Genomic DNA, 21,594 nt, shown 5'->3' with positions numbered 1-21,594 from the left:
ATAATAGAACATCGTTCTTTAGAAACTGGTGACAAAAGCATCTCTATTTTATGCACTATCTTTTTGATGTGCAAAATTGAAACTCAGTTCCCTCCTCTTATTTCAGGGTTTAAATCCATAAATCCTTCTCAATCCTGCCACCATATAGTGTTTGTTCTGAAGTGGGCTTGATGTCAGTCTCACCTTAAGGTGAATTACTTGTCTGATCATAACAGGCATCTGGAATGATTTTATTACCTGCTTTTCTCTGTGCCATCTTTACTGTGGAAAGCCCAGTAAGGTGGTACCACAAATGGGTTTCAGCTTCTTTGGTTTTGCACTCTTAAGAGGAAAAGCAAAAAAAAATACTTCAGTTTTGTTTCATAGAACTGAGGGTTAGGGGGTTCTTTATTTTTCTTTTGGGGACTTAACTGGAAAAAAATTAGCTATGTGGTCTTTGAAATTTTGTGTGCTGCTTTCCTAGAGGGGAGATAAAGTATCATTCCAATTTCAGTACTTGTATATTTCTCTGTAGTTTTTTCCACTCTCTTTTATTTGTTTCTTAATTTTTGAAAAAAGAGAGAGTTTGTATATAGTCTTGGGTTTTCTTCTCCTTCTGGGCCACACTGATACAGACATTTGTTGTCTCCAGCCAGGCAGGAGAGTGGGCACTGTGGTGTGTTTTGTGTAATATCGCCTGGGTTTGTTTGTGACCTGGAGAAGAACAAGGCTGTTCTGCCCAGTTATTGCTGTGAGAACAGTTCTTCATTTCCCTTCAGCTCTAGCAAACAGCCCCCTCCACTCAGCAAACCCACCCCTCTTGTTGCCTTCTCTCTGTTTGAATTTGATGGGTGGTACTCGGGGCAAATTCCTCAAACTGGAGCTCTGCTTCCTTTCAGAGTGAAGCTGTTTCTGTCCCAGGGCCTTAAAATACCCATATCCCTGGTGTCTCTGGGATTATTTTAATGCAGAACAGCTTCCTTCCCTTCCTGTTGTCTTCTTATTCTGGGAACATTTTCACTCATGGTATCACCCAGGTTGATTTTTAGCCATTTTCATTTCTCACATATTGCCGGTATGCAATCTTCTTTGCTTATGAATTTCCTCTCCTAATCCATGACTCAGAAACAAGGGGTTTTCATCTCCTGGAGGAATAGCTAGGCTGCTGCATCATACACCAGTCTGTGGCTGCTAAAACAGGTCAGAAATACAGATCATTTGTGTTGTGTTGTGAACGTTATGGGGATTTTTTTTTTCTGAGTGTCGTTTTGAGTTCATCCTCAGATCCCTTTTGTTCACTTTTATGACAAATGTGAACAAGTGGATTTTTTGGGGGGAATTTCGTGGAATTCCTGTGCCCTGGGATGGCTCCCTGCCATGTAGGTCAGAGATGGCTCACTCAGTGTGTGCTTGGTCCCCAGTCACACAATAAAACTGGGATGTGGGCAGTGGCCACGTGTCACTGTCACAGCTCACACCTGAAAGGCTCCTCAAAACACGTACTTGGCAAATATTCTCTGGTCTGAAATGTTTTCAAATCATTTTAACGTTGAGAGACATATTAATGAAGCTTTCTGTGAATCATTAATATGTTACTGAAACCCTCTGTGTGGAAATCATGGACAAACTTAAATAGATGATGAATCTTAAATAAGTGCTGTGTCCAAATTCAGCAAGATACATCAATATTGCAACAAAGATATTTCATTTGTATTCCCCCAAATGTACTCAGGAGGTTTTTTATATATATTTATAGGCATAATTCACAAATAGGAATAGAACCTAAATGTAAAACCCAAGTAATGTTCCTTAAAAACACCAAATGTAAAACCCAGGTAATGTTCCTTAAAAGCACTGATGTATTCAGGTTTTTGGAAACATGATAACCATATTATAAATCTTACTTTGTGAAGGAAGTATAAATGAAATTTTATGTGTTATATTCATATGCATACAGAAACCTTATTGAATGTGTAACTACTAACATTGTTCTGAAAGCCATCCTCTCCATTCAGTTACCTTACAGGACATATCCTGAATCTCACCTTTTCTCTCTGATCAGTGTGATATGATCAAAACTGTATGATCAGCTGGCTCAGTAGAGTCAGGGTTTTTAGTGCAGATTCACAACTCTGTATTTCATAACAAATGTGGACAAATGAGATAATTTCCAGTGTGACTTATCAGCAACATATGTCCCATATTCTCTGAGACAGTGGGGACTTAGTTTTAGTGTGTGAAGTTTGTTGAAGTAAATATCTGAATAGTCATAAAAGATAACTCTGCACAATAAATGCTTTTGATCTATTCAACATTGTCTATATATATATATATATATTTTATCAAATCTAATTATTGCTCTGGGATGTATGAAATTAAGTTCTTATTATAATACCAATATGCCTGACTCCAGAAAAAATACTTTTGCTAATGAACTTTAAATGTTGCATAATGATAATGTTGAAATAATAACAATGAGAAGGTGAAGCCTAAAGCATGCAGTGTTATTGCAATATTTTGTTAGGTCTTGCCAGTATTCTTACTTAAAGCAAAATATTCTAACTCTTTCCAGAGAGCTACATGCCCCATGGGATTTTAATTTGCTGGACTTAGAGACGAGTTCTGTGATTTCTTTTAGGTAAATGAATTAAGAAGCAGTATTGTAAATAAAATTCTCCTTTGTTATCATTTTACATAATAATAAAGGGGAAAATTGTAATGAAAGCTTGCATAAATGTAGACAAGAATGCAAGTTATTCGAATAGCCTTAAACATAATTTTTCTAACTTTAAAGTTTATTTGACTAGAAGACTCTAGTATGTATTAACTTTATGGTGTTTCCAAGAGACATTGACCACCTGAAAATAAGATCATGAAAGGCGAAACCAGGAGCTCATGTATTCCCCAGAAATAATTGTGTACAGTTCTTCAATCCCAGAGTTTAAAGAAAGTACTCCAAAGATTTCCTTCCTGAGTTTGCCCTTGAGATTTGGATATCAAAAAAACTTTCCTGTTTGATCACAATGCTGGATACTCTTAGTAGAGTTTTACCTGATTACAGATCAGACCCAAAGAATTCAAGGGGGTTTTAACTCATTTTGACCTTATGTCAGTGTACAGTGATTGAAATAAATGAGAAAGAGAATTTGCTGTAAGTTCACAGTTTATGATAGTTCTGAAATTGTCCACATGAGCACTAAAGCTAAGGACAGACACGGTCCAGTCACACTGGATAGTAAAAATGTACTCAAGTGATAACAGGCACATTTCAGGTGGCACTGTTGGCCACATCCACCCAATTTTTTGTCTGCATGCTTTTGTGTTACTCAAGTGTAGAACAGTTGTTGTGGCTGTCACTTCTTGTTTGTGCAGCCTTGGGTGTCAACAGCTCTTTTATGAGAAGAAAATCTGTAACTATCGGCAATACAATTTTATCTTAACACAAAATTATACCAGCTTATTGTTCAGGCCATTGATACGTAACATTTTATAGGTGGGGCATGGCCATGAATTGAAAAAAAGGCACTAGAATTCCCTAGCTAAAATCCACAAAGGATTTTTAACACTAACTTCTATTGCAGAAAGAGGAGATCTATCCTTAAACATCTGTCTCTGGAGTGGAAGTGCTCACAGGGGACTGTGTGAACCAAGCCTCCTGAGCTACTAAGGAGTGTATTACTAGGCAAATATCAGCAGATTTGTGTCTCAGAGAAGGGCAGAGAGGAGCCGTCTGCACTCTTGGGAGCTCCACTGGAAATCCTGGGCTGCCAAGGACACAAGCATTGGCTGTTGGATTGCTTTTCCATGCAGAGAAATCCAAGGCTAGCTCAGTAACAGTTTAATACCTTATGGCTTTTTGTTAGATTTCCACCACTATGCAAAGATTTTGATAAATATTTCATGCAAATGAGGTTGGATTCTCTACCCTCACAAGAGGCTGACAGCGCTTCTGAGACACTGATCAAAATTTCAGTTTTGTTGCAAAGAGTTTTCCCTTCCTGGCTGTTTGTGATACCGAGGCACAGCAATGGAGTCGTGTTTAACACAGCCAAGTCTCATAAGTGAAATGTGCCATTTGTGTGCCTGTTTGTCAGAAAAAAAACAGCTGTTCTTCCCTTCCCAGAATCATGGATTGACATATTTTGTTTTGGAGGAGACCTTAAAGATCATCTCATTCCAACCTCCAGGACACCTTCCACTGTACCAGGTTGCTCCAAGGCCTGTCCAGCCTGGCCTTGGCTGCATCTCCAAACAAAGAACTAGCAAATAAAAGAGAAACAAAACAAGGATGTCCTGTATTGATACAAGAGTTATCCACATATCTGATTATATCCAGTCACCCACAGTTTTTGCCTGACTCTGACCATCTTTCTTCCTATCAGGGGTTTGCTTTGAGAATGTAATGGCAGTACTTGAAGAACTCAGTTTGCAGAAGGATAGATGAGGCCTCCAGATACAGATCTACATCTCCCCAGTGTACAGATGCCATTATACTACAGCTTTAATCCATCACACACCCTCTAGATATCTACAGTTTCAGGAGGTGAAGATTGACTGATTTGATGGTACTATATTGTGTTATACTGACTGTAATTCTAGTCCACATTTCCCTCTTCTATACAGTGTTTCTATCTTTTGTTGTATCTTTCTTCTAGTTCTGACTTTGGGAATGAATCCACAAAAGTCTCTCATTGCCTGAACAGGAATGTTTCAATTTCCCCAAATGAATTAATTTATATATGGTCAAGTGGATTGCTCTCTCCCTACTTCCTCATCTCCATAACAGATACTGTTCATTCTGCATTTTGAACATAATTTCCTTGATATTTTCAAACCAGCTGAAAACAATGCTAGTTATTAAATTTTAAAAAGTTGGGAAAAAATCTTAAATTTTGCTTGGTTGAAAAAATCTAAAGTTTTGCTTATTTTCTGAGGGGGAAAAAAAGGAGATTATGCTGAATTCACAATCATTCTGTCTTTGAAAATTATTTTTACAAAAGAATTCACTTAGCAGTACACCATTAAATTTATTCTGGAAAGAAAGTGCTCTTCTGATCAGGAAAAGTTAAGAGAGTTAATCTGAATTACAATAATGTATTTGAAAAGTTGAAGTTTTGATCTAATCTGAAATGATTGTTCCTACCTTTTATTTTTGCATGAAGATGAGTTCTGATCATATTTCAGAAGTTTTCCTGACAAGTCTGGGAGACATGAAACTGTTCCCTGGCACTTAAAAAAAAAATTACCTGGTAATGGAATAATACACCAGTTTTTTTCTTCCTAATCCCACGGGTAACTTCTTAGGTCAACTTCTACAATTGTGCTTATGGTGAGAACTAGTCAGTTAATACACTGATCTCATTCCAAAATACTATGGAAGGAAAACTGGCTTATTTCTGGCAACTTAAATCCAGAGTATTTTTTCTTTTTTTGCCTTAATTGCTGTTACATAAAATTTACTGAATTTGAATTTCAGAATAGTTTGGCTTATTTCTGCTTCAGTCAAAGGAAGGTATTTTAATACTGTAGCTTTAGGCAAGTGCAGTCACTATAATACCTGCAAACCCCTTCACAAAAGTTTAAATGCTATATGTAGGTTTCCTGGAAGGAAAGATTGTTACTTTGAGTATGGCACTATAATGAACCAATTCCTAAGAGAATATCTGCGTGAAAAATCACACTGAATATTACTCTCTTATTACCTCATCTAGATAGACAAAGAAGGAACAGCTCCTTAGAACAGTTCTTTTTTTCCTGCTGGTAACTTTGCTAATCAATGTGAGTGAAGCTTTTAATGTAGAGAAGGACCCAGGAATGTTAAATGTGTGGTTCACAGTGAGCTCCTGGACACTGTTGTGCCCAAATCCTGCCCTGGCAGAGTTGCAATGGTCAGTCTTTGATTCTGGCTGTGACAGTACCAGAGGTGGCAGTGCTGTTGGGAATGGGGATATCCATTCACTGAGGACAGGAGCTGGTGCTGGGAGCCTGGGGACAAGAAATTCCATCTCCTCTCACAGATCCGAGGAGTGCACTCCATCCTCGAGTGCACTCGGAAGGTTTTCCGCTCTTTGCGCTCCTTTCCCATCTGAACTTTTTCCAGAGAAATAATACGGTTTTGATGCGTGCAGCGGCCAATAAAAGCATCGTTGGGAAATTTATTAATGCTGCTGCAGAGCTGTTCAGCAGGGATGATGGCCTGTACTGGTGAGGAGAAAAATGTGGAGTACATTTAGATTGATAGGCGGGTGCAGGGAGGCACATATCAGAAACATAAAGTATGTGCTTGGTCCTCTTATCCATCACAAGTGTTTAATCTAGGGAGCGTTGCTGCTCGCTCTGCTCACTTGGTAAGTGAAATCCAGAGATGAAAAAGAAGAACCTAATATGTTTTTCTGACAAGGGTAATGTTAAATCATGAACAATTTGGGATGTTTCTGTAAACTTTTGTGATATGTTGCGTTCCTTTGTTTTCCTTCAATTTTGGTCAGCTTGTTCTGAACAAAAGCTGTTAGCTAAACAAAAATATATTATTATTACACTTACTGATGTACTGTCTAAAGCAAAGCTATATTTTAGTCTCTCCTTCCACTGGGAGAAAAGAAAGCAAGAGAAAACAGCTGAATACATAGATAAAAGCAAGGAAGGTAAAACAGAAGTCATATTTGTAGCCTTATATTCAAAAGATATTTTCAATTGCAAATAATTTTAGTTGCATGTGTTTTTCTTCTATATATTGTAACTTGTTTGCTCACTTATGATCTGGTTCGTGGTTTTTTCAGGCCTGGGTTATAGTGTTTAATTGGATTCCCATTAGGAAATAAAAAAAAAAAAAATCAAGTTGCATATGGAAAAGACATAATCAGATCACAGAGTCACTCCTGTGCTGTATATCAGATGATACTGTGAATTTTCAAAGGCTGTATTTAGGAAAAAGAAGTCATGATGGGGGAGAAAGAGGAGCAAGGTGACACTGGAAAACAAATTTAAGTTTGTTAGAATGTTAAGTCTGTGGTGCTTGGAGCAATTTCTGCCTTTTTTCAGCTTGTGCAGTCAGACTGAGCTATTTGTGCATAGCTCGAGGCTGCTTTTTTAATGAAAGTACAAATAAACCCTCATCTACAGTTTTTATCTTCATCAACAGTCTAGAAACTCTCATCTCGTGCTCACAGTGGATAGTGTTGAGCACTAGGAGGTCTGCACTGGAAACAGCAGTGAAAAGGCATCATCCAAAATGCTTCGAGACTGTGGAATGGTCTTGTAAGGAGAAGTGTGCACAATTTATAAATACACTGTTGTGGTTTGCAGCTGGTAATCAAGCCCCACAGCCCACTCCAGCAAGATGTGGAGAAGAGAATCAGGAGGGTAAAAGTGAGGCAGCTCAGGCGTTGAGAAAAGCATAGTTTAGTAACTGAAATGTTAACAATGAATTGTAATGGAAAGGGAAATAACAAAGAGAAATGAACCGCCAGAAGACAAGTGATGCACGTGTAAAGAACTGCTCACTCCTCACTGCCTGATGTCCAGCCTGTCCCTGAGCAGTGGACCCTGTCCCCCTCTGTGCTGCTGAGCGGGATGCCATATGTTCTGGGACATGCCTTGTGTCACCTGGGGTCAGCTGTCCCTGCTGTGTCCCCTGCCAGCCCCTCGCCGATGGGGTGAGCAGCACACAAGCCCGTGGGTCCATGTAGGCACTGCTCAGCAGTAAGGAAATATCTTGCTGTTGTCAACACTGTTTGCAGCACAAATCCAAAACACATAGCAGCTACTGTGAGGAAAAATAACTGTACCCCAGCCAAAAGCAGTGCAAACATAAACAATTCTGTGTGTGGATCTGTAGAATGCAGTTTGGGTTTGGAGGGAAGAGTCTGCCTGGATTATAGAAAGAGTGTTAAAAATGTGGTGTAGTACACTCAGATCACCACACTCAGTCACGGAAATCTAAGATAACTGTTCAGTAAATATCTTATTTAGGAGGTCTTGTGGAAGCTCTGGACACTCCACAGAAAGCACTGAGTGTTTGAGGTGCTGAGTTATCAGCATAGTTTGGGTTCCACATAGACTGGAGTCTTGGATTACCACTGCCTCACTGTGAGGACAAGTAATAGCTACATTGGGAATATTTTTTGATTTTTTTTTCTCCCCAGTTAAGTGGTTATGAGCAATCACAAGCACTGTTTAATTATATATCCTACATATATTTTATTCTTGGTCGATTAATGTGTGATTAAAGTGTGGTTTTGGAAAATTGCAGGCATGACTCTCAGATGAATTTGAATTTGTTACCATTGTAAAACCTTTGTCTTTAATAAATTTAAGAAGTTGAAGAATTAAAAGGAATTCAGAAAAGATCCCACTCAGGCATCACAACCTGACACCCAAAATTGAAGTAGAGAACTTTTGTATCTGATCCTTGCTGCATCACATCTGAAAAACTTCACTTCTCTGAAGGACTTGTGTTTATCACATGAAAATGATCTTTAGCTTCTACAAGCAAAGGTGTCATCTCTAATTATTACTTATCACTTTCCAGACAAGCAATTCATGCGATCCAGCATTCATTGGGAAAATCAGCACTTCAAAGACGTTGATCTTTTTTAGTTCTTGTTTGGTTCAATCAGATTTTTGTCACAAGTACTTATGAAAGAGTGCTTGTTTCTAACCAGTGCTCTAGATCCCAGATCCCGTTATATCAGTGTTAGATTATGCTATCTTGTATTACTATAGCCACTTGTCCAGTGCCTGATCATAGTTTTCACTGTAAAAAAGAAATTCTAGAATAATCTTTGCCACCTACTTTTTCTTTTTCCTTTGTATCTTTTAACATTTACTCTTCTTGGTTCGAAATTTTATAGCTGCAAATTGAAATATTTTAAAGGGAACTCTCTTTTTTTCCTCTCCTTTTCCATGTGTGTATGTGTGTAGTGTCATTCCTGCAAAGCATCTTAGAAAGAAGAAAGGGCAAAGGACAAACTGATGGTACTACCAATAAAACTTCTAAAGTAACATAATTTCTGAAATAATAGTCAAGGAATAGCTGGCTAAATACCCCTTCAACACTCTTCTCTTCCTTAAAAAGGTGACAGTTCTTAGAGGAGAGACATCCCAATGACCAATTGTTAGGGTCAGCAGCCTTTTGCCTTTCTTGGGATGAAGAAAGAGGTAATTTCTGAAATAGGCAGTTTGTTCTCTTATCTTTTGAAAGCTTCTCTATGATCTTTTCTATCACTACAGTTACTCCCTGTTTATCAACAGCGAAAATACTTTCACATTCAGTATTCTGAAAGGTAGTGGAAGAGAGGAGAGAGAAAATTGGCTTTGCATTCCACAAATCCCAGTAAATTATCATGTGCAATTTCAGGTGGATTTCCTGCTCTCTTAATTTCTTGTTCTTCCTTTGTTTATTAGTGGAAAGAGGGAATATTACACTGCTCTTTCCTGGTTCAGCTAACTGAAATGCAGCTTTCTGATACGTCTCAGTCAGGCCACTGCATTGTACAGCTTCATAGATCAGTGTCTGTAGTGATTTATATCTTTCCATTGATCCTGGAGAGCTTGCCATCCCTGGGCTCCAGGGACTGTCCCCATCCCTTGTTTTCTATTGGCCACAGGGCCCGTGGTGTTTCATCAAAGGGCTCATCATCAGTGGACTGCTTGTTTGATTTATGGAGCAAACGGAATACTTACAAATAATGGTCAGGGCAGCATGTCATTTACGATTTGCAAAATGCTGCTGGTTTCAGAAGAGCAGTGACAGTTTAAACCAGCCTGAGAAGCTTACACAATGTGGGACTCGATTGTAAGTTTCTCATTAATTTCTGTGGAATGGGTCTACACTGAGCAGCGTAATCCTAGTTCCAGTAAGATTTGAATTGTTCATATTTTTATTGTCTCTTTGTTGACACAGAGCATTAGAGAAGTAGATGAGCCTTTACTGCAGAATTCTTATCAGGCTGCTGGGTTTGCATCCTCTCATGGTTACAGGCATGTCTCTTAAACTCCTTGGCCTGGAGAGACCCAGAGCAAAGTTACTGCTTTTTTTTGCCTTTTTTTTTTTATTATTATTTTAAAATTTTTTAATAGCTGTTTTCCTTCCAAAACTCCATTTCCATCTGCTGCCTTTTCCCAGAAATTGAACTGCACTGATCAGCAGGACAGCACTTACTCTGCCTTTGCTGGACTTTGGGCCTGGGGAGGATTTTGTCATTCAGTTTGAACACAGGCTGCCTGTGACTGTGCTGTAGGTGAGGCATGAGCAGAGACTGCTCAGGAGTGGCAAAAGATGCTCTTTATTTGAGATGATCCAAGAAGTGTAGGACTCTAGGGAAAAAAGGAGTAAGTTGCTTTACCCCATTTTTTGCTGCCTTCATCCTACTCACTCCAGTGCCCTCTGTAGGATTTGACCAATATCCCACAGGAGATGCACGTTTCCTCTGGCACATCTCTGCCCCTTCCTTCCTCCCCCAGCACTCAGCTGCTTTGATACTAACAGATTTTGCACACTCAAGAGGTTTCTGTCATTCCAAAAGCTTTTGTCATCCTCCCTCTTCAGGGACTTGACTTCCAGCACAAAGGGTGCTTTACAAATACCTTTGTGCTTTCTGGAGTGTGGGCTTTCCACTCCACCCTCACTGGACATCAGCCAGATGGAACTGGTGAATGTGACTGGGGAATGCTCTCAGCACATGGCAGGTCTAGGTACAGTTGCTGAGGTTGCCAGAAGAGTTGTCCTCTGTCAGGACCTCTGAAAAGGTCCTCTGCCCTTTTCCATGGCTGAAATGCTGAAACTCATTGTTGCTCAGTAGTAATGTACTTTTGGAGCTCTGTGGGCTGTACTTCAGCACCAGGCAGGAAGTGTCATGAGGTATTCAAGTGCACATCAGAGTAAAATAGGAAAATAGGATGTGTGTTCCTGATTATGCCACTAGTGTGCAAAGTTCATCTAATTTTGTAATTAGAAGATGAACAGGTTACTTTTTATGTGGCTGGGATTTACTCTGTGAGAAGCTGCATTACTCCACTTCCTGTAATGAAATGTCATAACCTCTGCTTTTTTCTGCCTGTCCTTTGAAATTGCTGCCCTCAGTTTGTGCAGGAAAGGTGACCCTGTGCATATTTATGTTTTCTTCTGTTGTTAGCTACATCTGATTCATGTCACATTCCCTCCTAAAAATAATAGTTTGTATTTGAATTACATCAGAGATACACCTTTGTCATTTCTTTCCCCTGAGTTCACTGCAGTGTTTTATCTCAATGCACTCCTTAGGGCAACTTGAAGCAAAAAATGGTTTAATGGCTCTTTTACAGGTACTTGATTGTTTCATCAGTGAGTAGCAAGCACGAAAAAACAAAGCCCAAGTATTATATCTACGGTTCCCTTGTGATCAGGGCAGCAGTAATGTTGGAAACCTGATGGAATGGCTCTGTGACATCTGTGTTTTGGGGCTCAGAATGAGATCTTTGCTTCGTGGTTTGTGTAAAGGTGCTCAGTAATTAAGCCCATATCATATAAAACTAATTCTTGATTAAAGTTTTAACATATTATTAGTCAGTTTCTAAGCTAGTTAATATTTTAAGAAGACATTGTTGTGAATGTGATCCAGACTACTGATTTTTAATTCCATTCCCTGTGTGAGGTTTAGTTAAGATAATGCCTTGCTATTAACTCTCAAACAGTTGTATTTGCACAGTAATTCAAACTGCATCAGTTCTTTATGAAAATGCACACATTTGTGCTTGGGTAGAGTGCATGTGTGTAGTAGTTACGGGTAAAACATCTCAATTATGGGGTAACTCAAAGATCATGAATGTCTGAGCTTTTGTACATAAATTATCAGAAAAACGCACGAGGAGGACTGGATGGTCATCGAAGGAATTCTCTACAATTGTTCTGACACACACACTGTTTAATGTTGATTTACATTTCCCATTCTCAGTCTTCTCATGAGTTGTCAGGCTGCATCTGCTCATGCAGTTCGAGAAGGTGGTTTGCAAGGTAGAGCCTGTCTCTCCTGTGTTGTGCTCCGATGATGGTTCACTCTCGGCGGCTGTGGAGTGCTCTTTTTTCCCCTTGTGCTTGCCTTGTCATTTTGGGCAGTGTTCTACATTGCCTGCGTGTAGTCTTGGTGTTTTCTTTATTTCACTCTCTGTGGACAGAGAGCTTGGGCAGATAGTTATTGGAGTTAGCAGGATTCACTGTTCAATCCTGTAATTTCTACAGACCTCTGGTAAACCTCAGTAGCCACCATCCGCTCGGCAGCTGCAGCTCATGACAGCTCAGGCTGACTGACTAGAAGCAGACTGGAGCACTTCTGGAAGTTTTGTTGTCAGTATTCTTCTGGTAGCAGCTTGATTCTCAGCCCATTATTTAATAATTCCAATATTAGCTGTAGATGAAAAAAGATGAAATACCTTAGGCATGAACATATGTTAGCTTTTCCTCAATAAACTGCTTTATCTCTCAGTGGCAAAGTGCTACCATTGAAAGCTGGTATGTTCAATGTTCTTTGCAACTTCTAAAGAAGCAAATGGAAGTTATTAAAGACATGATGAGTTCTACTTTTCAAAAATCTGGAGTAGATGTAGCAGTTAAGTTGTGCATACACTTGCAGAATTGGCATAGCATGTGTCACAGACCCTTCATGACTCCACTTATTTAGTACTTTAATCATGTCACTTGCAACTTCTTCTGTCTTCTTTCTTCATTCATATACAAGAGAGAAACGGAGATATTTGCATAGTTAACTTCATTTGCACCTGTGAGTAATGACATTTTAAAAAAACCATTTCAGGAAAAGCTGTCAGAAGACAGTAGGAGATGTAAAGAAGGCATGGAAAAAATTCGCACGCTGGCAGATGAAGATTCAAGAAGTGAGAGCAGCAGCACTGAGGAGGAAAAGGAAAAAACAAAATTGCTCTTGGAGCGTTTGAAAGCTCTGGAGGTAAGAAGCACAACAGTTTCACACATAAAAGACCACCCTTCCCCCTGCCTCGTTCATTTATTGGCACTGAATCACCCTGTAGTATTAATCTAATCTTTCACAGTTCACCTGATTTCATGTTATGGGGTATTATTTTTTTTACAATTCATTTACCGAGGATGAACAAGAAGCTTAAAACCACTAAAAGGATCCCTCTCTAATGCTGAGCATCACATATCTTTAAAAGGAACTTAATACATTATTTTAATTCCTTTGGGACCATTTAATAAGAAAAATCGGTTTTACTCGTTTTGTTTCAATTATTAATATTGCAAGACTAATATAGGTGGTTTAACAACTGTCATAAAACTAGTTTTGCTCCAGTGTAGTTTATTGCTCAATTTTTAATTGCTGGACTGCTTGCTTGGGAGAGCTCAGGCCTTTTTACTGCCGGGCTGTGGAAAATCTATTTCCTTGTAGACCTCATGGAGAACTGCACACTCTACATTTTGAGTGCATTTCTGGAAAATTAGGATCTGCAAAATAGTGCATGTTGTGGTAGCTTCCAACTAGAGGAAGAGTTTCAAAGTTTTCTGAGGCAGCCATGGACAAGGTGCAGGTAAAACTTTTGACCACGATATATATGGACTTAACTTGTGCTCCTTGATAGAACCGTGGGCTTCAGTGTCTATGAAAAAAATAAGACTGCATATTTTAATCTAAGTTTTAACTAATAAAAAGTCATATTTTTCACCTTTCTATTGTTTTCTCCCTTCTTTTCTGTTCAAGCATCTCTGTAACATTATAGGTATGGGTAAATGAATGCCTTAGAATTATCTGAGTGACATTTTGCCTGGGTAAGGTGTTGGTAGGCAATAGATTTATCATTGTCCCTATACATTTTTGTTTAAGTGTGAATGCCGTTTTATATGATAATTTTTGGGTTAAGTTGTACTCTGATACATTAAACTCTGGATTTTTGTTCTTGAGAACAGTTGCAATCAATCCTGGTTGGATCTAAATGCAGGATCTGAAATAAGGTGTAGGCAGTCTCTGCAATTTTACTTTAAAGGCTTAGACTGTAAAATAAACACATAATTAAATAACTCTAATATTAAATAACTCTAATTTTGCTCTGAGGAGAAAAAACCATGCTACTAAGTTTTAAGACAGTAAAACTCTAAAAAAAGTACAGTTTAATATAGTCTTTCTTTATCTGTTGATGGAGAATGATTGTAGGTTCCTTGTGGTCTTTTATTTCCAAAAGGTGCGTGATTTCAGTTTGCTTTGCCTCATTCTTGATCAGTCTGCATGACATTTGCAGTTCTTTATGTTGTCAGCTGGTAGAGAGGTGTTCAGTAATGTCACAGCCTTTATCAGCTGTGGCAAATGGCCCAGATAAAAAAATGTAGCACTAAGGAGAGGCAGGAGCTGGCTCAGGAAGGGCAGTGGAGACTCTCCTCACTGGTGTTGGTGTTGTGCAGTGGCTGGTTCAAAGCCACATATTAGACAATGCCAGTACTTCAAGGATTAATCCACATAAGTAGTGTAAGGAGCTGTCAAAGTAGAAAGATGAACTCCAGGGCCAACATTAATTGTGCTCCAGTATAGCCAAACCAAAGTGTTGTTAACTGTGTGTTGTTTAATGTGATGTATTTTTGCTGTATTTTTCTCTTGAAGAATATGAATTGTAATGTCAAAGACTGTATGGTTTATTAAGAGACTTTTTTTTAAAGTTATATGCCATTAGCTGTTCTAATTCTTTACTATTTTCAGACTAATTATTCTAAATATTTTATTAGTCTATCTAGAAAAGGAACAAAAAAAATACTGTTTGTTAGTTTTTTGTGCTGTGGGTGTCAGGATCTTTAATCTTACTTTACATGATTAGATGTTACTGAATAAATGAAATCAGAAAGGCTAATAAAGTGCTTACTGGAGTTGGTCCTCCATCTGTGCCCTCTAGAATCTGAACACTGCCTATAAACAAAGCTGTTAAAAGTAATAGTCAGAGTGTGTGACCTAATCCATTAGTGCCTATTAATATAATTCCATTAATATCATCAGTGGTAAGAAAGCTTTTGATATCTCTTCCTATTAGTTTGTTTGTTACTCAACTGTAGCACAGGAAAAGCTGGTGTGTTAGGGCATTATGGAGTTACTTCATCCTCTTCCTCCTCAGCTGTGCTCACTGTGCTGCTTGGGTGAGCTTCTCCTAAAGTCTCTACAAAAACACAATTATTATAAATTTACATCTCTGACAGTGCACATCTAAGGAAAAACCTCCACAAGTGCTGTGAAGCTTTTATTCTAGAAAAAGTTAGATCCAGCAGGTGTTTTTTGCTCTGGTTAATACCTTCTCTTGGCTGCTCACATAAAAAGTTGGGTAAATCTGAGCTAATTTTTCAGTGAATGAAGTATCAAAAGAGAAAGGCTTTCCACCAGCTCAGGGATAAATGGGTTGGTCCTCCAGATATGTGTACAATATACCAGATTATTTAGTTTCTTTTGTTTGGAATAACTGCATGGGAAAATAATTCCTGTTCCCTATGTAGAGCAAATTGTTTCTGCCCTTCCTGGACTGCTGACGTTGTAGATGTGAGGTACGTGGTGGTTTTCTTCAGGAGTTTCTGTGAATGGGAAAAAGCCTGTAGTTATCCTGGTCAGTTGGATCTGGAGCAGCAAGTCTAAGAATGAGAAAAGGAGCAAGGCTTCATTTTCACAGAAAACTTTCTTTAAATGGCTTCCGTATCATGGAAGTTGTATTTAAAATTTCTCTTCTTGCTGTCAATTGTATTGCCAAATAAATTTCAGTAATACCTTTTATGTTTTATTAACTGCTGTTTATCCTAGAAATTTTCTCACTGAACAATACAAATCACTATAATAAAGTATCTTTGTAGTCAGCCCAAGTGAAAGCTATCATATACTTTGATAAGAGATCTCTAAACATATTCTCCCATTGCTCCTTTTGCCTATAATTTTTTTACGCCCTTTATCATTTACAGCAAATTCTATTTCCACTCTACTGACTGATAAATACCATAAGTTTCTAATCAAATGAAACAGATGACGAATAAAAAAACCGGTTCACACCATCTTGTGTCCCATTTTACATGGTTGAAATTAATTGTGATTTCCTGGATATCAGAATTTCGTTGTGCCTTCAGCATTTTTAGTTGGCTGCTCTTGAAATGCCATTTAATTTACTTCAGTAGTTATGATCAAATGCCTTCTAACTCTTACAAAGAAAAAAGCCATTCTCTGATATCTTCGCTGTGTATTTGGAGTGCTGCAAAAGATGAAATATTAATGAAATACAGTGAATAACATATGAACTCCATGGTGGAATTTCCTTTTTTTAATTCTGCTTTCATCACCAGAAGAATTGCCTTTTTTTTTTTTTTTTCCAATTGTAGCCAGAAATATACAAAAAGTATAATTTATTCTGGACATGCATCAACCCCATAAGCAATTGGAGATTTTTTCACCGTTTTCAGAATTACAGTAAAACAGTAATGTTACATTTCCAAAGTCATATACATGCAAGTTGGAGATTTTTCTCAAAGCCTTAATTTGCTCCCCTGGGTATGTTAGGGGTTATATCGATTTTCATTTCAAGATTCTCTACTGTTTCTTTTTTCCAGCAAGGACATTTTACACATTTACAGTCCACAGAGGAAAGCTTTGAGAATATTCTATATTAGACAAACGATGTCTGTAAAGGCCTGAAGAGTGTCCCAAAGCTTTGTTATCCAATGTGGAGCTGTGGGTTGTCTGCCCCAATTTAGCCTCAAATGACTGAAATACAAGCACCAAGCACCTGCATAATTGCAAGTGATTTAAACTGATATACAGCATTAATGTCAGTCTTAATCTAAACATGTCTGTAAAAGCTATAGTTACTTTGATTTTAAAAATTTAATCAATGATAAATACTGTGTCAGCTTTGAAGGCTTATTAAGTCTGTCATTTGCACAGACATTTATGCAGGAAGGGTAATTCAGTATGAATTAACTGTGGCTGACTCTATGAAATGCTCCAGCTCTTTTGGACATCCTCCTTTTAAACTGCAGCAGTGCAAATACTTGCTTAGCAGGTATTTGCTTTTGGTTGCTCACGAAGGGGCTGGGACAGTGCACAGCTAACACCTCGGTGAAACCGCAGCATTTGCATTCAAAATAAACAAAGTAAAAATAAGCAAAGAGGAGGTTGCCCTGCTTTGCTGAGTGTCCTCTTCCCCCTCTGCAATGAGCACGAGTTCTTTTGGCCTCAACAAATACTGGCTGAGGGCTGCTCCCCACCTTGCCTTTTTCAGCAAACCACTGGGGTAGCATTAGAGTGTAACCTTGAAATTATTGAATGAAAAGCCTGATTCATGTGTGAAAATCTCATTGCTTGCGGGTGAGTGAGACTCAATGGAAGTTTCAGTAAACTAAGCTGCAGTAGAAGCAGTTTCTGCTGGGGTAGAATCACAAAACCACTGTAATTTTTATTAAAAGAATTTTGCCCTCTTACCCTTTCCAGATCATCATAGAAAGATGTGTTTTGTTTTAATAAATTGAGCTTTGGGAGAAAACTCACTCAGGATAATAAGCTAAATGTTCAAATATATTAGGGGAGTAATTTCCCTTGCATCATCACCATTAAACAAATGAGGAAGTGTGTCAGGTATTTCCGATATTATGTTTTTACTACTCTGCAGAGGAAGAAAGACATGATAGCAATGAACTATGAACTATAAAAAAGAAATATGAGAAGGGTACATGATTCCTCTGGGTAGATTGAGAAGATAACTTCGAATGGGATGTTGCTGGTTTGGGGTTTTTATTTCTCTTTATTTTCTCTTACTTATTTTTATTTAAATTATTTTCCATGTGCTGCAATGTATGCAGTACATAGAAAATAATTTTTTATTTCCTTTATTTTCTCTTATTTTTATTTAAATATTTTTTTTATTTTTCTTTATTTATTTTTATTTAAATTATTTTCCATGTACTGCAAAAAACTAGTATTTTCTTTTCCATGGAAAGAAACACACCATATGCAGAGGCGAAGAGCCCGACTTTCTGAAAATATCTGTGAGGAAAGGCTTCTTGTTTATTGGAAGTCAGCTGATTCACTGGTGTACAGGAATGTGAATCACTTGACTTAGATGCATGGAAAAATTATGAAACTTTTAAATATTTTGTAGCAACATTCTAAAAATCTTGAACCAAAGTTGCAGTCTTGTTGCAGCCCATGTGTTTAATGCGATTCAGCCAGAAGCCTCTTAGCCCCATGCCTTGGCCATCCACATAACTAGATTCATTATGCTGATTTGTCACCAAAGACCAACCTACTTAATTCTAATTATTGGATTATTTTACTTTTAAATCTTTTCATTAGGAGACTTTTATAATTAGTTTTCTGAACCGTGCCTAAGAACTCCTTTGTTTTTCGTAGCGAGGGATCAGACAATGAGGCAGGGGAAGTCTTATTTCCAGGCTTACACAGTGGTTGATAATGAATCAGCATGGAATTGCATCACTGGTGTCAAAACCAGCCCAGTTTATTCCAGCTCTTTCTAGATAACAGTGTTAGCAAACTGTTTCAGCTTTCCAATAACTGAGTAAATTCTAAATTAAAACCTAACAAGTACTGTCAAGCTGGATGTTTTCTATCACCTGTTGATGCTTCAGCTCATCTGCTGTAGGTCCTCAGTGGCTCAGTTGGTCTTTGGAAAGCAAATCTCATGGCTGCTACCTGTTTCTCCTTGCCTTTGTGCCCTGGGCTGCTTTCCTCCTGCTGTCTGTCCTCACCTGCTCCAGTTGAAGTCCTCAAAAGCGTGTCCTTCCCAGATGTTTGTACCCCTCCTGACATTCCCACCTTCCTCCATGGCTTTTCCAGCCATCCCACGAGGGTCTGAAGCTCCATAGCTGGCACAGAGTTATCTGCTGGGATGTTAGTGGAAATAATATCCTCATGTGGATGAGGACTAATGGAAACCTCTCCTGGGCAGACAGTTCAATTCAGGATGTGGTGGGTACTTAGGAGAAGAGGATGTATTTCTTGCAGACATATAAAATTATTTAGCTTTCTAGTTTTCTCTCTCTCTCTTTTTTTTTTCTTTTTTTCTTTTTTTTTTTTTTTTTTTTCTTTTTTCCCCTAAGCCAGTTGAAATGCATGGCAATTTCTCTTTTGGCATAGAAAAATCAAGATGATCCAGTAGGGATATGAATTTACAGCAGGATTGTTGAAAATAGCTCTGCCCACTGGATGTAAGAAGAGCTGCTCAGATTTACTCTGTCATTGCTGTAACCATTTCCTGCTGTCATTGGACACAACTTCTGATCCACTGTTCACCAAACAATTCCATCTCCTGAAATGGAGAATGTCTTGATATAAATAACTGTGCATTAGGTCGTTGTCTCCATGGTCCAAGAGGTACAGGGAAGGCTGTGCTTATCTGCATTTTTCTCACTATTCAGTTCAACAAAAGCTTGAAATGCTTTCTGAAATGAACCATGGTGCCTCCTGGGAATTTCAGTCTGAGTTACAAACAGTATTGTTTTCTTTTCTGATTGAGTCTAAGGGAAAATAAAAGAATATCAAATTGCATCTCCTGTGACACACCATGGCAGTGGTTCAGAAGTCAAATGTTTTGGGTCACAACATGCAGAACTTCTGAGGTTTTAGCTCATGTTGAAAAAGAAAAAGCTTCCAGATCAGCTCTCTGTTTTGTACTCTGAGATACCCACAAAGTAGTATATTTGAATAAGCTAATTCAACCATGTGCTCAAGAGTATGCTTCAACTCCTATTATTCTTGTTCTGTTGTGTCTTAAAAAAGCATTTAATTGTTTTCAGCCTGTCATATGTCATCCCCTGTCAACTACTCGTGAATTTTGCTGCATATCAGATTTTTCCCCCTTTGGCCTGCTCATGTACTAAACAGGTTTTCATGAAAGTTACTTTCTAGCTTCAGTTCTCTTCACAGACATCAGTGTATCCCAGTGAAGGACAAGGCACACAGGAAAGGAATGAGTAACTTGTGCTGTCCCTGATTTCTTCCTTCACAAGGCAGAATAAAATGCTCTTTTCCAGGACAGTGAATCCAACATCTTGCAGGTGGTGGGACAAAATGCAATATATGCATTTGTCCTATATGCAGGGTTTTTTTTCACTTGACATTAATATTTTAGTCAGGGTACTGTTCAGCATATCCTTTAGTTCACCTACAGTGGTGATTTTTTTTCATAAGTTTTGGTGCATGCAGTTGTAAAACTTAGAGGTATACAATAGAATCCTCAGGGCAATATATTGAGATCTGGAAATTTTATTGAAACAAATGAGAAGATAGATAAACATTTAATGTTCATTTTACCACAGCCAAATGAAATTACATTTTTTTTTTTTTTGTAAAAAACAAGTTGTAAATTAATTTTTTTTCTAGGATTTTCCAAGTTCCAGCCCAATGGCTCTTTTCTTACAGCTATACTTAGCTGGCTGACATAACAATCTTTAAATAGTTCAGAGTATTGAATATGGTCACAAGAATAATGCTTTGGTGCCAGAAGGTCTGAGGAATAGGTGTAGTTGGTGAAGATAAGGTAAGTCACAGAAGTCAAGGAAAATCATCTCGGTTTTATTAAACCTGTCAGATTTCCTCTGTTGTAATGAATGTTAACTGTATTCTGCGTGCAGTCCTTGCTAGGTTACAGTGAAGGAATCTGCTCTTTCTGTCTGCCTTTTGTAATCTAATGATAGTTTTTCAGTGCCCTTCTTTCCCAGTGTGGTGCCTTCCTGCAGATAATCAGCAGTTAATGTAACTCACCATTTTTAGCAATCAGGAGTGTGGTACAATAGAGAATCCTCTCTCCCTGCAGAATGGAATGAGATTTTCCAGGCCTGTGTTATAGATCTAGGTGGTTGTGTTTCTCCCCACACATCCATCACTGAGAGGGTGAGACTCAGTAGTTTTTTAAATAGTTTCTCTCAGCTGTGCACTCTGGGCCTGGCTCTCCACAAGCCCTTTTTTGTGAGGCTGCTCATTACTCACAGTGGCACTTGTTTCAGAGGAAAGCTTCTGTGCGACAGAGATTTTTAAAATCACACCCTATATTTTTAATTTACATACTGATGCATGCAATTTGGCTGACAGTAATGACAGTTCCACAGTTCATAAACTAAATAAATAGTTGCAGTTCATTTCAAACTAACATTTTAAAAATCCCAGTATTCTGTGGACCTTCTCCACTGGCTGCATAGGAAATCCCAATTAATTTACCTCTGCTGTTAGAGCTGAATCCCTTGTAACTCTTTAGTCACAACGTAGTAAAATAATTTCTCTTTTCATTTCTCTTTACTAACCTTGAAAATGCTTAAACATTATTGATGTCTCATGGTGATGCATTTCTTCTTAATTTGGTAGTGATTCCTTTTTTGTTCATCTTGTAGAAATACAGCATTGAAGATTATAGAAAGGAATCTGGGCAGGTATATTTAACTTATGCACTAGAATTAGGGGCACTGTGCTGAATTCTCGCCTGTCAGGGCTGGCTTCTGTGTTGGGAAGTGCTTAACTACACATGTGAAATGTGTATGATTAACATACTCTTGAAATTCAATATTCACTGGCTTTATTATGCAGCTAATTTGATAGTCCACAGCAGAAAATACCCAAACGATTATTTTTAAATCTGCTTAATCTGTCACGG

General features: G+C 38.2%; 1 protein-coding gene across 4 annotated transcripts in view; it reads left to right on the top strand.

Moving 5' to 3' along the window:
- NCKAP5 (NCK associated protein 5) overlaps positions 1–21,594 on the top strand; it is a 377,012-nt gene that overhangs the window by 247,570 nt on the left and 107,848 nt on the right. For all 4 annotated transcript variants that reach the window (XM_066323141.1, XM_066323142.1, XM_066323143.1 and 1 more), the window contains exon 7: positions 12,768–12,917. In XM_066323141.1, coding sequence (XP_066179238.1) covers positions 12,768–12,917 — 150 coding nt within the window. The remainder of the gene's footprint in view (positions 1–12,767; positions 12,918–21,594) is intronic.

Source organism: Sylvia atricapilla, chromosome 7, assembly GCF_009819655.1.
Source record: "Sylvia atricapilla isolate bSylAtr1 chromosome 7, bSylAtr1.pri, whole genome shotgun sequence".
In the NCBI taxonomy this organism is placed as follows: Eukaryota; Metazoa; Chordata; class Aves; order Passeriformes; family Sylviidae; genus Sylvia; species Sylvia atricapilla.
The sequence above is the reverse complement of the archived record's forward strand: the minus strand, read 5'-3'. Positions and strand labels throughout refer to the sequence as shown.